The 15,610-nt window shown below is 45.5% G+C and overlaps 1 protein-coding gene across 2 annotated transcripts in view; it reads left to right on the plus strand.

Annotated features, from left to right (window-relative positions):
- Positions 1-15,610, plus strand: part of LOC126455553 (cubilin-like) — a 686,613-nt gene that overhangs the window by 279,735 nt on the left and 391,268 nt on the right. For both annotated transcript variants that reach the window (XM_050091307.1, XM_050091309.1), the window contains exon 4: positions 10,613-10,793. In XM_050091307.1, coding sequence (XP_049947264.1) covers positions 10,613-10,793 — 181 coding nt within the window. The remainder of the gene's footprint in view (positions 1-10,612; positions 10,794-15,610) is intronic.

Genomic DNA, 15,610 nt, shown 5'->3' on the forward strand with positions numbered 1-15,610 from the left:
CACCAGGAAAATGCACCATCCCACACATCAGCGCTAAAAATGGCGAAAGTGCATGAACTGAGCTTTGAATTGGTTCCTGATTCTCCCTGTTCACCAGAACTAGCCGTAAGTGAATTCTCCCTACTCCCTTACTCAGAAATTTGCCTTTCTAAATAGAAATTTTCATCACATGAGGAAACGATATTTGCTACGAACGAGTATTTTGCATAGTTTGATAGAATCCAGTTTTCCGATGGGATGAAAAAGGAGGATGATCACTGAACCAAGTGCATATCTCTCAAAGGAGGTAAGGTGAGTTGTTTACGGAAAAAATATTTTTTCTTGCTTTCTTACTAGATTTATCAAATCATCCTTGTACGAAATGTATAACATATGGCTCGTATACTTAGCTCTCCCCCATATTTACAACTGGATCCCAACGCAAAACAGTAGTAATGATATTTTACACATGAACATCTGGTGACATTGCAGCAGTCTGAAACCTCCCGATCTTCCGACTAATTATTTATTATATCAAATAATTACTGGAAATTTCTTAAATTTTTACAAAACCTTCTAATAATCAAGATCGCAAACAAAAACGCATTAAAATATAATTTAATGTGTTATTGTTTAGACCTTGACTATTAAAAATTTTATAATTTTTTTAAACTTTTCGAAAATTTTCAAAGTGTTTGTGCCCATCTGTTTATTATGTTAGAAATTAAATCCAAATACTAATAACAGTTCTTCTACTGTGTAGATACGAAGAGTTTCCTCGACAGAGTCTCTGAATGAAAAGTTCTGTGGTAGCTTGCCGTGTGAAATTCGCATAAAATACCATGTTAATTTGAAGTAAAAAGTGAAGCCAGAACTTTTTATCCAGTCTGTACCACTGGTTTAACACTTTGTCACATAACACCCCAGCTTTGAATCAGTACACATAAGGTTATTGGTTATCATAGAAAAAAAAATCCTGCCCCTCTATTGCTTCGTTACCATATAAGGCAAGAAAATAGTACAGGTTACTGCCAATAGAAATTTGCGTTGGCCTATTGTCTGTCACGAGAATCTCCAGATATTTACGTTTATTCAGGAGGCAACGGCATGTGAACAATAGAAGCCATATTAATGGAAACATTTCTGACTATATGGTATGTTACCGCTGCAATTCGTATTATGTTTACAACCCGTAATGGATTATAAACTTTTTAGTGTTTCATGTAGCTGAAATCCGCAAAAATATTGTGGTTACGGATTGTCCATAACGGTCTAATCAACCGACTCGGCGGCTTCGAAAAATATTTTTCTGGTCGTGATTGTGACCGTTTTCACGGTTAACGAGTACATACCGACTGGTACTTTGTACCTATGGTTACCAGACGAACATTGTGAGCTCGTTTCTTTTTTTCGGTGATCATCTGATAGCAACCATCATTGATAGCCGACGCCCGACGTCACTGAAATAATTAGGTTTTGTTCGACGACGTGAGGATACCCTTCAGTGAATTATTCCTCGACTGAGAGCAGCGAAATGAACCGAGGAGCTGGATGCATATTTTATGCGCACTCCAGTAACGAGGCACCGGCATAATGGACGTGGGAACACTGCACCATCATAAGCCTAGCCCATCGCCCGGCCAGTCTGGGAGGAGTAGCGCGACTGCTACTCAGAGCTCGGAACAGCCTGCCATGAAAACCGCATTCAGCCACTCTCCCTCGGCATTTTCATGCCTCGTTTCGTCTTTAGTACTGCATCTCTTTCCTCCATTTTCACCCGCCGCCATTTCTCGTTTGCCACACGCGAGCGTATATGCATATTAATGCCTCTACAGCCCTATCCATGCCGACACAGACACGTTATCCTGTAAATCAGTTACTTTTTTACTGAATTCTCTTATTTTGCGCAGCGTGCACCCCACAGGTCTTTAAATCACATAGGGATCTTTTCAGTTTCACGTCGTAAGTTCGGATAGTGTTGTGTGTTAACGTACTGTTACCGGGACGAGGAGGCCACCGGCAGCCGATCGAAACCACCTGATGGCCTAGCGATTAGGGTCGGTGTGCTGGTCAAAGAGGGTGTAATTTTTAGGCGGTTTCCCACATCTCACTAAGTGAATACCAGTCTGGTATCCAATTGACCGCCTCCTTTACACGTTTCGCAAAAATTTAGAGCACCTTCGCTCACTTTCACATCAATAACACTACACGCAGACAGTTGCGGCACACACAGTCCGTCCTGGTGGGTAACTGGGTGGTGATAGGAAGGACATCTGGCCACCCTTTAAGTTAACCACCACCAAACCGTTAATAACCACACCGGGCTTGCTCCGATGCGGAACAAAGGCACAAGAAGAATAAGTTTGTGATGCAATTCAAACTGCACCAGAGCACAGGAAGTGTGGAAGGGTTGGTTGATTGTGTGGAGTTATCCCTAACAACTGTCATTAAAATAAGAAATATATATATGAGTGAGGTTTCTACGGCTGCCGCCGCCTCTCGCATCCCAGTCTCCATCGTTCACGGTCATTCCAGTCTCCTTCATTAAGACCTCTCGCTGCCATTGCTACGTTGACGTTGTCTTTCCAGCATTTCGCAGGTCTACCGCGCTTTCTTCTTTGATGTGGAGTCCATTGCCATAATCGTTTTGGCCATCTTGTGTCTGGCATACGCTGTAAGTGATCATACCAGAGTAGACGCTTCCTTTCTATGTAGTCTAGGATTGTGCTTTTGACATTCATAAACTTCTCCGATTCTATCATTTCTACTATGGTCAAGTCTGGAGTATCCACAACTCCGTCTCCAGAAATCCATCTCAGGCACAGTGCGTCAGTTGTGAATAATTGAGGCTACGTTTTAGAGGAAGCAGCTCAGCGATTGCCTAACACTTTACCAAAAAAATTTAAAATTGAATTTAGTTGATCAGGCATAACGGCAACCATAACAAGAACCGCAACACATGGGTTTATTCCCCGATTATTAAAATTTTAGCAATTTGAATGTAAATTATTAGGCGCTACACGTAAAAGAGCAATGTAATTCTGATAACCGGAATCTTAACAACTTAAATTTCATTGCTTAGGCCCTATGACCATCTTGAAAAAAAAAAGTACAGCGTTTGCCCCTCATAATGAAAACCTTTTTTTATTCTCTGCAGATCCCTCTAGTACGATGGAAGTATGGAAGTTATTCCTTGATGTCTTAACAGATGACCTATGATCAAGTCCCTTTTTCTACTCAGTGTTTTCCATATATTCTTTTACTAGCCGATCCTGGGGAGAACCTCTTCATTCCTTGTCTTATCAGTCCAGCTTATTTTCAACTTTCTTCTGTAGCACCACATCTCAAATGCTTCGATCCTTTTCGCTTCTGATTTTCCCAAAGTGCATGTTTCACTTTCATACTTTTCTGTACAGTCTCAGAAATTTCTTACTCAAATTGAGGCCTCCATTTGATACTAGTAGACTTCTTTTGGCCAGGAGTGCCCTCATTGAATGCACTGGGCTGCTTTCGATGTCCATCTTGACTCGTAAATAATTTTTTGTTTTGCTTACAAGCTACCGAAATTCCTTAACAATCTATTTCATATTCACCCATTATGATGTTTAGTTTCTCGCTGTGCTCATTTATGCTACTTCTTATTACTGTCGTCGTTTATCAATTTACTCTCAGTCCATATTCTGTACCCGTTATACTGTTCATTCCATTCAGTAGATCCTCTAATTATTCTTCACTTTCACCGAGGATAGCAATGTCATCAACGAACCGTATCACTGATAACCTTTCTCCTGGAATATTAATCCCGCACGTGATTCTTTTTTTCCTCCTTTATTCCTTCGATTTATGGATTGAACAGCAGGAGCGAAAGACTAAACTCGTTTTTGTTGTGACTTAGCAAGACAGCCAAGTCACTATGAGTAGGAGCCGAAAGGCACGCGTTAAGCTCACGCAGACTGGCGTGAGGTCTGGAACAGGTCAGAGAAATAAGACTAGCAAAACAGGAGGTAACTGGTAGAATACTTAACTTTAATCCATAAGTGGTGTACATCGGTCTTGACGGTACAATAATAATAAGCTCAATATAACTGATAATGGCGCCTTGCTAGGTCGTAGCAAATGACGTAGCTGAAGGCTATGCTAACTATCGTCTCGGCAAATGAGCGTATTTGTCAGCGTAGCATCGCTAGCAAAGTCGGCTGTACAACTGGGGCGAGTGCTAGGAAGTCTCTCTAGACCTGCCGTGTGGCGGCGCTCGGTCTGCAATCACTGACAGTGGCGACACGCGGGTCCGACGTATACTAATGGACCGAGGCCGATTTAAAGGCTACCACCTAGCAAGTGTGGTGTCTGGCGGTGACACCACATTTTTAATCCGAGCACTTCATTCTTATTTACTTACTCTTATTGTTCCCTCTTCTTTGTACATGTTGTATTACCCGTCTTTCCCTATTGCATACCCATATTTCTCGCAGAATCTTTCACCATGTGACACTGTCGAACGCTTTTTCCAGGTCGACAAATCCCATGAACGTGTCTTGATTTTTCTTCAGTCTTGCTTTCGATATCAATTACAAAGTCAGAATTGCCTCTCTGGTGTCTCTATCGTTCCTAAAGCCAAGTTGATCAACATCTAACACACTGACTCTTAACAGAGTGGATTTAAATGTACATGTATTGCAACTCGGAGGTTACCTTAAATACCTGAATGAAATGAAAAACGTAGTATCCTCCATATTCCTTACTGTTCTGGTTGCTGACTTTTTTCTCTGAGCTCCCATTGACATCGTGGCAGATAGAACCGGCCTCTTCCGGTACGACTTCCAAATGAAAGCTGAGATAAAACCGTCGCTCTCTGCCAGCAGCAATCACGGCCGGGCGCCTGTACAATGTTGGTGGTTATTAGCTCTGCGTGAGGAGTCGTTCTGTCTGCGTACGTTGCTGCCCCACAGTGCACGCCACAAGCGAGCCCTCTGACGCCCAGATGGCGCTCGGTGCGGGCGCCACGAAATTCGAAGTTGTGCAGCTGGCAGCTGCGGAACGGTGCCGTGTTGCAGGCGAGTATTATGCCGTACGATGCAATTCTTAGGCTTTTCTCGGCCAAAAGCCAGGATGAGTGTCGACTGAAAACATCTTTTACCGGTCTAAATTTCCTGTCGTTATTTTACCAAGCAACCAGTTTCGGCGTTATATTACACCATCCCCCGACCCCCTGACCGACATGTTAGAAGATCCTCACGTTTGGTCCAGTCAAAACAGGTGCCAACATCAGTGACTGGAATCCGTAGATTTCTGACACAGCAATACCTTCGATCATTACTTGCCTATTAAGGGTATTTTGATTCCACATTCTATACTGAACAGCCAAGAACCCGCAACTATCCGTATAAAGATAAAGAGAATGCCAGGGATGTCGGTGGCAGATGGAACCAGTACTTCGACACTAGAACTGGTCATTGGCCACATCCGGCAGTTCTTCATAAACTCTGCTGGTCTTTAAAATCTCAACGCTAGAAAAGCAGCGTGCAACATTCGTCAAACCAATCTATACTACATACACTCCTGGAAATGGAAAAAAGAACACATTGACACCGGTGTGTCAGACCCACCATACTTGCTCCGGACACTGCGAGAGGGCTGTACAAGAAATGATCACACGCACGGCACAGGGGACACACCAGGAACCGCGGTGTTGGCCGTCGAATGGCGCTAGCTGCGCAGCATTTGTGCACCGCCGCCGTCAGTGTCAGCCAGTTTGCCGTGGCATACGGAGCTCCATCGCAGTCTTTAACACTGGTAGCATACCGCGACAGCGTGGACGTGAACCGTATGTGCAGTTGACGGACTTTGAGCGAGGGCGTATAGTGGGCATGCGGGAGGCCGGGTGGACGTACCGCCGAATTGCTCAACACGTGGGGCGTGAGGTCTCCACAGTACATCGATGTTGTCGCCAGTGGTCGGCGGAAGGTGCACGTGCCCGTCGACCTGGGACCGGACCGCAGCGACGCACGGATGCACGCCAAGACCGTAGGATCCTACGCAGTGCCGTAGGGGACCGCACCGCCACTTCCCAGCAAATTAGGGACACTGTTGCTCCTGGGGTATCGGCAAGGACCATTCGCAACCGTCTCCATAAAGCTGGGCTACGGTCCCGCACACCGTTAGGCCGTCTTCCGCTCACGCCCCAACATCGTGCTGCCCGCCTCCAGTGGAGTCGCGACAGGCGTGAATGGAGGGACGAATGGAGACGTGTCGTCTTCAGCGATGAGAGTCGCTTCTGCCTTGGTGCCAATGATGGTCGTACGCGTGTTTGGCGCCGTGCAGGTGAGCGCCACAATCAGGACTGCATACGACCGAGGCACACAGGGCCAACACCCGGCATCATGGTGTGGGGAGCGATCTCCTACACTGGCCGTACACCACTGGTGATCGTCGAGAGGACACTGAATAGTGCACGGTACATCCAAACCGTCATCGAACCCATCGTTCTACCATTCCTAGACCGGCAAGGGAACTTGCTGTTCCAACAGGACAATGCACGTCCGCATGTATCCCGTGCCACCCAACGTGCTCTAGAAGGTGTAAGTCAACTACCCTGGCCAGCAAGATCTCCGGATCTGTCCCCCATTGAGCATGTTTGGGACTGGATGAAGCGTCGTCTCACGCGGTCTGCACGTCCAGCACGAACGCTGGTCCAACTGAGGCGCCAGGTGGAAATGGCATGGCAAGCCGTTCCACAGGACTACATCCAGCATCTCTACGATCGTCTCCATGGGAGAATAGCAGCCTGCATTGCTGCGAAAGGTGGATATACTGTACTAGTGCCGACATTGTGCATGCTCTGTTGCCTGTGTCTATGTGCCTGTGGTTCTGTCAGTGTGATCATGTGATGTATCTGACCTCAGGAATGTGTCAATAAAGTTTCCCCTTCCTGGGACAATGAATTCACGGTGTTCTTATTTCAATTTCCAGCAGTGTATTTGTATATACTGATTATTAACATTTCAGAGTGTGGTGTGCGTACTGTAAGACCTTCAGTACACACACCATCAGATTATTTGACCTGTCGCTCTAACGAAGTAGGCGAGTGTCAGCAATATGTCTCGTGGTCTTATCGTGGCGTGTTTATCTTCTGCCTTTAGGTCAGACGACAGAAATGCCACTTGTACGCTTAGAGTAGCAGATTGACGGTGACCAGCTTTAAACAGAACTTGATTAATTTTCACACGCATTTATTAAAATAATAAAAATCATAGATATTACGTAACTTGATTCTGGATGCTGTTTACAATTGACAATTTGAAGTTCCTTGAAGTTCCTTTGGTATTGGTACGTTAATGTTATTCTCACATATCTCTGATACTTGACAAAGTGTCTATTCATTTATCTTCATGGTTATGTACAGGAATATGGTAATCTTATTAGGCGCAGCCTGAAACTTAACCACAGACTGGTACAGACTGACTAATCGGAGGTCTGTACACTCGTTATAATACCTTGTGCGTTCATGTATCACTGCGCGAGTGTGCTCAGCGAGGAGAAAAGGTTCTACGTTAGCAGCAATCTCATTGGCTGCATTACATATTAATACGCGGATCGGCGAAAGCAGAATTTGGTCCGTCTTAATGGCAGTGCCATCTCGTAGAGCGGAGACGGACGAGCGCTGCGCCAGCGCTGTTTTGTGCGTAGCGGGGCGCGCTCTAGTGGGAAAGTTGTGCACGCGCTGACTACGCGGAACTATGTACACAACACAGAGGAACCACATTGTGAATTAGGGCTAATATCGTGTATATCATGTACATAGGATGTTTCAAAGCCTTTGCATCAAACGTCTAGGGGTGATGAAAAACGTGATGGAGAGCAGGTTTTCTTAATAAACGTTTACTGACACCTCCCGCGACGCTGGGTATCCTTCTGCATTGGAGCCCCTGAGAGGCGGCAGGACATAGGCACCCTGCGACACGCTTATAACCTGTAGTTCAGTCATCGGCTCTATATGAGAAGGAGCAGGCCCAGCCAAATTGAACTTCCTGATTCGCTTCCAGAATATTTTTCTCCATTTAGACGCACTCATTCTTCAGCTTTTGGAAAGCATTCTGTCATTTTGCTCGAATAGGTAGTATGCAGCACACCTCGCTAGCAGTTCCGGCTAGGTCGGTGAAGTATCGCCGCCCCAAGGCCCACGAGTACTAAATAACGACAAACGCTGCCGGGAAACGTCAGAGAACTGTTGTCTGCAACAGTTGTTACCCATGATGTCATATATCGCCCTGAGACTCTGTAAAAACATTGTATAAGAAACCATTACGCAGTGGTGTGATGGTATGAGGTGCCACTGCGTTACCAGCACTATCTCACCAGTTTCGTTAATTTGGAGGGCACTCGTTACATTTCTAGCGTGCTAAGACTGGTGACCCGTCCCTATCTTCGAGCTCTCCCTGACGTTAATTTCAACATAGGAGAATCATGTAAGACAAGTGAAATGAAAACGACAAGCACGGTAAAAATGTAAGCAGACTGTTAATTATTGCTGAAATGACAGCGGTAAGTGATAAAACATTCGTCCCATTGTGAGACAAGACGGTCAATACCTTCGAGGAAACATGTTCGTGGTTGCGTACGGAACCGAGATTGTACTCAGGTGTGCACCTCTTCGTCTGAAGCAAATCGCCGACCGCTAATGTCCTTTCTTCACATATCATATTGAAAGCCTGCAGGACTGTATAGAGGACGTGTAAGAGATTCTCACCGAAACTTTTGCAGCGTAGTCAAAACAATCTTTGCAACATGTGGGTGTGCATTATTCTCCAACAGAAAGATTTTGCCAAGACAGTTTCAACTACGCTTTACGGTGAGGCCCTTAAACTTCATCCATGCATACCCGATTCCTCCTCATGCGATTTCAATACTTTTGGAGTTCTGAAGACAGACATTCGAGGGGTCGATTTGCTTAGGACGAAGATGTGCACGGCTGGGTATAATCAGGCAACCGCAAGCATTTTCCCAAGGAGGCATTGATCTTATTGTCTCACAGCGGGACAAATGTTTTAACATTTATGCCAATTACTTTTCAAATAATAAATTAATTATTTTTTCCATCTGTCTAGGTCTCATTTGCGTGCACCTTATATGTTGCCCTTTCTGTCCAGACCTGTATCGATACAGAATGATGCCATTGCCAGTACGTTCTACAAATATCTCTCTACTTCCACAAGCACAGGTTGACTTCACCGTATTTCCTGTATGGAGGCCAGTGTTTCCACCAGTCGGGCGGTGTGGCAATAGAAGGTCCATCAACTCCATCCATAGCCTACCTTTTTATGGACAAATTTGAAGGCTTCGCTTTGGACACGGCTTCAGATCAGCCAAGTTGATTTTATCCTTACGCCGACGGCACTTTTGTCATCTCGCCACAAGGACATGAAAACCTGGGAGAATGGCATTCATGACTACATTAGGTTTACGATGGAAGCAGGTGCTGCGTTGCCTCTCCTTGACGTCCTGAAAATCTGCCGCTAGAATAAGCCACCTCCGAAAAGTCTTCCAGGAAAACGGTTGCAATCACCGTCAGACATCACAGGCTATCTCTGATGGGACATTCAGGGAAAACACCACAAGAAGCTTGCGTTTTTGTCTTTCTGTGTCGGGTAAGATTAGCCTGCTCCTGAAGTGACACAATATCTCATAGTGTTCAGGCTCCCAGGAAAAATACGACAGCACTCGAAGACTGAAGGATTATGTTGTTTCACACGCCTACAGTGTACAAAATACCATCTCGATGTGGCTGTAGCTACGGCGGCCAAAGAGTATCCACTGGGGCAACGCTGGAAGGAACAAGCAGGTGGTTACGCCTACACTATCCTGAAAACACGCTTTAACAAATCGACACCGAGTTCCATTCGACGTAACATCTTTCATTATGAAGACGGAGGGAGTTGGGGATAGCATTAAGAAAGAGGTTCAAGAAATAAAAATATCTGAAAATATCATCAACAAGGACGGCGCTTTGCAGCTCAGCAAAGTCCTGGGACCCTGCCATCGCGAGGCTGAAGCGGGTGCGACTGACGCGGGACGAAAAGATTACCATATCCGGCGAGGAAGAGAGCAGCAGCGCCACCAAAGGCAGTAGCGCGGCTATATAGCGGCAAGGCCAAGACGACGCGGCAGTCATTCACCACTCGACAATGGCTCGGTCGGAAGGTCGTGGGATTCTAACCACTCGACGTGGCTGGAAGCCCGAGAAAATTTTATTAAATCATATCACCACGAGACCATGCATGCATACATGTCTCTAATTCTGTCATCGAAATTCAGTTCGACTTGATGCCCAGGCACGTTAGAGCCGTTGTTGCTGCCAGAAGTTGCTTCTCTGTATACTGAATTTCGCATCATGTATAGTCCTGTATCACCGAACAATTTATAAATGTATTCTTCCTGCCACACTGTATATGCACAATAAGCTAAATTTCATATACTGGTATCCATCGTGGTGTTTTAGTTTTCATAACCACAATGTAGTAACGTTGTTTAATGGTTTGTTTTTCAAAGTTTGTTACAACAGAGATGGTCAAATATGTGTTGATGAAAGGGTGTAATTTTTCCGACGAATGGTTAACCGCGACCTCTCTCCCTGCAGGCTGCGAGTGCGTGCTGTTCACGAGCACATTTGGAAAGGAGTTCGGCGCCTTCAGCAGCCCCGACTACCCGCGGCCCTACCCAGCAGACATCGACTGCCTACTCTACAGCTTCGTGGGCGGGCCGCACGACGTCGTGCACATCGTCTTCGTCGACTTTGACGTCCAGAAGACGCATCTCGAGTGAGTACTGCTTAAAACATATGTCACGGTAAGAGTTCTACGATCAAAACTCACAGGAAGGCATGTTCTGTTTAAAGATTTGACGAAATGACAGCGGAGTGAAGGGAATGTATACAGTGTATGACACGTGTGTAGACGCAGTATCTGAGCAGTCAGTTGCAGACAGATGTGTAGCCAACATAGCAGCAGGTTAACATCTGCATCCAAACTCCAACGCCACATTACAGTATGTGCCATAGCGTACTTTTTTTATCAGTGTCGCTTCGCACTTGGCATGCACAAATAAAGAATGGTTTGCGGAAATAACTGTTGCTGATAGGCCTTCGTGTCAAGGAATTCGCATTCAACAATTAATTTCGAAATAAAATTCCACCACAAGAGTTAACATCCAGCACTGAGTAGTAAACCCGTTCTTTTCAACCCAGTTCTACATACTACTACTGCTCTGTCAAGCCCCACACTGGATGCCAAAAGTGTGGTAAAGTGAGATTGCTCTTACATGAAGGGTAGAATTAATTATTCCTGTCATAGAGCCACTAGGCTCGAATGTCAAGAATGAAACCGAGCGTCACCTAGTGGCTAGAACGACACTTCCAGTCCCAGGTATTGACAGTACATCTGACTAACTGAGAAGAAAAGGGGAACAGTAATTTCAAAGAGCAGTATATTAAAATACAGGAAATACATGTGGGATCTTGGCCCCCATGGGGATTTGACTGGTCTGACATGGCAGAAGGACTACGTTTACTGGATACTATTGGTTGTATAGCGATCTACCTTCGCGATTTGATCTCATCCAGTTCTTGTGTCGGTTGCCTGCGTCGAAGAATTGATAGTCGGCGGGGAATAATGTTTATCGGCTTGTTTGATGGTTCGCTGCTTTTGATACACACTATGTGACCAAAAGTATTAGGAGACCTGGCTGAAAATGACTTACAAGTTCATGGCGCCTTCGATCGGTAATGCTGGAATTCAATATGGTGTTGCCCTACCCTTAGCCTTGATGACAGCTCCTACTCTCGCAGGCATACGTTTAGGCAGGTGGTGGAAGGTTTCTTGGGGAATGGCCATTCTTGACGGAGTGCTGCACTGATAAGTATCAATGTCGGCATGTGAGGCCTGGCACGAAGTCGGCGTTCCAAAACATTCCAAAAGTGTTCTGTAGGATTCAAGTCAGAACTCTGTCCAGACCAGTCCACTACAGGGATGTTAATGTCATGTAAGAACACTCCCACAGGCAGTGCATTATGATCAGGTGCTCGATCGTGTTGAAAGATGCAATCGCTATCCCCAAATTGCTCTTCGACAGTGCGAAGCAAGAAGGTGCTTAAAGCGTAAATGTAGGCCTGTGCTGTGATGGAGCCACGCTAAACAACAAGGGGTGCAAGCCCCCTCCATGAAATATGACCACACCATAACACCACCGCCTCCGAATTTTACTATTGGCACTACATACACTGGCATATGACGCTCACCTGGCATTCGCCATACCCACACCCTGCCATCGCATCGCCACACTGTGTATCATGATTCATCACTCCACACAATATTTTTCCGCAGATCAGTCGTCCACTGTTTACGCTCCTTATACCAAACTACGCGTCGTTTGGCATTTACCGGCGTGATGTGTGGCTTATGAGCAGCCCTTCGACCATGAAATTCAAGTTTTCTCACCTCCCGCCTAAATGTCATAGTACTCGCAGTTTGTAATTCCTGTCTGATGGTCTGGATAGATGTCTGGCTATTCCACATTACGACCCTCGTCAACTGTCAACGGTCTCAGTCAGTCAAGAAACGAGGTCGGCCTGTACGCTTTTGTGCTGTACGTGTCCCTTCATGTTTCCACGTAACTATCACATCGGAAACAGTGGACCTAGGTATGTTTCGGAGTGTGGAAATCTCGCCTACAGGCGTATGACACAAGTGACACCCAATCACCTGGCCACGTTCGAAGTCGGTGAGTTCCGCGGAGCGCCCCATTCTGCTCTCTCACGATGTCTAATGACTACTGAGGTCGCTGACAGGGAGTACCTGGCAGTAGGTGGCAGCACAATGCACCTAATACGAAAAGCCTAGTGTAACGCGCTGTGGCCTCGGCGAATGGTGGATAATTGACAACTGTCAGTAACTGAATAATTCGGTCGCTTTGTGTTACTAAATCGGATTAAGACCCTTATCGGGCAGCTGAGGATTCGTCGACTTCAAAAGAGCGTCCGACAATGTAAAACGGTGCAAGACTTTCGAAATTTTGAGAAAATTAGTCGTAAGTCATAGTAAAAGAGGGGTTATTTTCAACGTACACAAAACCAAGAGGGATCATTAAGACAATAAGACCAAGAACGACGTCCTCGGATTGAATGGACTCATGCTTTTGTCGCTAATGTTCAAACTACGCATCGAAGAAAATATGACGGAAATGAAACGTACATGATTAGGGTTAAGACTCAGCGTGGAAGGATATGAACGGCAAGATTCACTGATGAAACTGCTATTCTGGATGGGAGTGAAGCAGAATTAGAGGATCAGCTGGATAGACTGAACAGGCTAATCAATACTAAATATGGATTAAGAGAAAATTGCAAAAAGACAAAGATAATCAGTCGTAGCAGAAGTGAGAATAGTGAGAAACTTAACATCAACATGGAAGCAAAATAATCCATTATGGATGAAGAAAGAATGGAATAAAACGCAGACTAGCTCAGGCAAAGACGGCATTCTTGGACAAGAGAAGTCAATTAGTATCGAAAATAGGTCTTAATCTGAGGGCATTGTACGGCAGTGAATCATGTTCAGTAGGAAACACGGAACGGAGCGGAAACGAATGGACTGAGATATGATGCTACAGAAGATTAATGAATACGAGATGGACTGATAAGATAAAGAATGAGGTGATTCTCTTCAGAATCGGCGAACACATGGAAGACACCGACAAGAAGAAGGCACAGGATGACAGGATATGTGATACCGCATCACGGAGTAACCTCTATGGTGTTAGATGAAGATCTAGAGGGTACAAACCGTAGTGGAAGACAGATTTAAATACATCCAAGAAATAGTATACTGCGGACGTAGGGTGCAAGTGGTTAGGGTAGGCGAGAATTTCTTGGCTGGCCGCATCAAATCATTCAGATGACTGATGGTTCACAAAAATAAATAAAAAATAAAACAATAAAGAAAATTTAAAAAATGCTAGGGCAGAATGTCTTAGGCCCCCCAAAATCCTGTGGTCAGCTAGCTGTGGGCCTCAGGTTCACCATACACAGGAGGACCAATCTGATGACTTTTTCGCAGAGCAAATCTGTCCCAACCCGTTCGTCTATGTATGGGCGATGAGTGTGCTGTCAGGTGTGTTGGTTCGAGCTGCGAAACTGTACGTCGTAGACCCGACCGCTACCTGCCGACACACGATCCGTGAGTGCAGGCTGGGTAGGATCTGCCAGGCAGTCGCCAGTGTCCACGCATAATCTGACAGATCGGCGAGCGAGTCGGTGGAGCTGTCGCATTGTGAATGGGCTCGTCTCTCTGGCATCGCACTGTGATGATGATGCACCCTTTTTGTCAGTCATTAGCATTTCACAGATAGGTCTCTCTTCAATGAGCAACAATAAGCTGTCTGCAAATGCACGGTGTCCGTCACTCACCTTTTCAGGAAGGTGTCCATACTTACACAGTAACGCAACAAAATGTTAAGCAATCCATTTTTTATTTAGTCACACGCTGTCTACCGAGCGAGGTGGCGGAGTGGTTAGTACACTGGACTCGCATTTGGGAGGACGACGGTTCAAACCCGCGTTCGGCCACCGTGATTTACGTTTACCGTGGTTTCTTTAAATCGCTTCAGACAAATGCCGGGATTGTTCCTATGAAAGGGCACGGCTGACTCCCTTCCCTATCCTTCTCTGATTCGATTCGACCGATGATCTCGCTGTTTGGTCCCCTCTCCAAAACCTTGCAATCAATCAACCACGTTATCTGTCATCGCTTTGCTTTCACTATAATATTTGCAGCATACGTGGTTATTACTGCCCACCTCAAACACAAGAACACCACGAAGTGCTGAGGAAGCATATAAAATGAAGGGACTAATTAGTAAAAAGTTCACGCCAATAGATATTAAATGAGAAGCTCTTTTTTTATTCTCCAGTTACAAAACAGGTTTCATTGTGAACCCTCTTGCTGAGTCAGCTTCACTCCTGATGTATAAGACTTATCCTAGTAACAACTGTAGAAACTCCGGGGCTCTCTTTGAAACTAGTCAGAGCAAAAGGTAGCTACCGTCCTGCGCTTCCCTACCCACAGGATTCCTTCCAGTCTCCCGTAAATTAACTATAGTGAATTCCCCTCGACTGTTCACTTTACGTTGCAAAGACTGTGTCTACAATCTTTCCCGCCGGTACAGGTAGAAATGTCGAACTCTTCTTCCTTGCTACTCACTGGCTGGCTTTGCCATCTATTGGCTCTTTTTGTGCTGGCCGTCCATACTCGGGTCGACCACACCACCTTATAACGGACGACCGTACCTATCCACACTTTCGACAGTATCTCATAAACATCAACAATAACGACTCCTACTCCGCCGTGAATATTTTGCTGCAACTGTCGTTCACAAACCATAAATAACACTTTTCGAAGGAGAAGCAACACTTTGCAGGCAACGGACAAACACGCTTTTTGTATTCAACAACAGCCTTGGAGTTCCATGAGCCGCTATGGTTTAACAACTACTCAAGCTACCGTAAACATGGCAATGGAGGTTATGTCAGATGCTCCTCGATGGCCTGTCAGTTATGTCTGCACAATCCACCTGAAGATTACCG

Source organism: Schistocerca serialis, chromosome 2 (genome assembly GCF_023864345.2).
Source record: "Schistocerca serialis cubense isolate TAMUIC-IGC-003099 chromosome 2, iqSchSeri2.2, whole genome shotgun sequence".
NCBI classification, from domain to species: Eukaryota; Metazoa; Arthropoda; class Insecta; order Orthoptera; family Acrididae; genus Schistocerca; species Schistocerca serialis.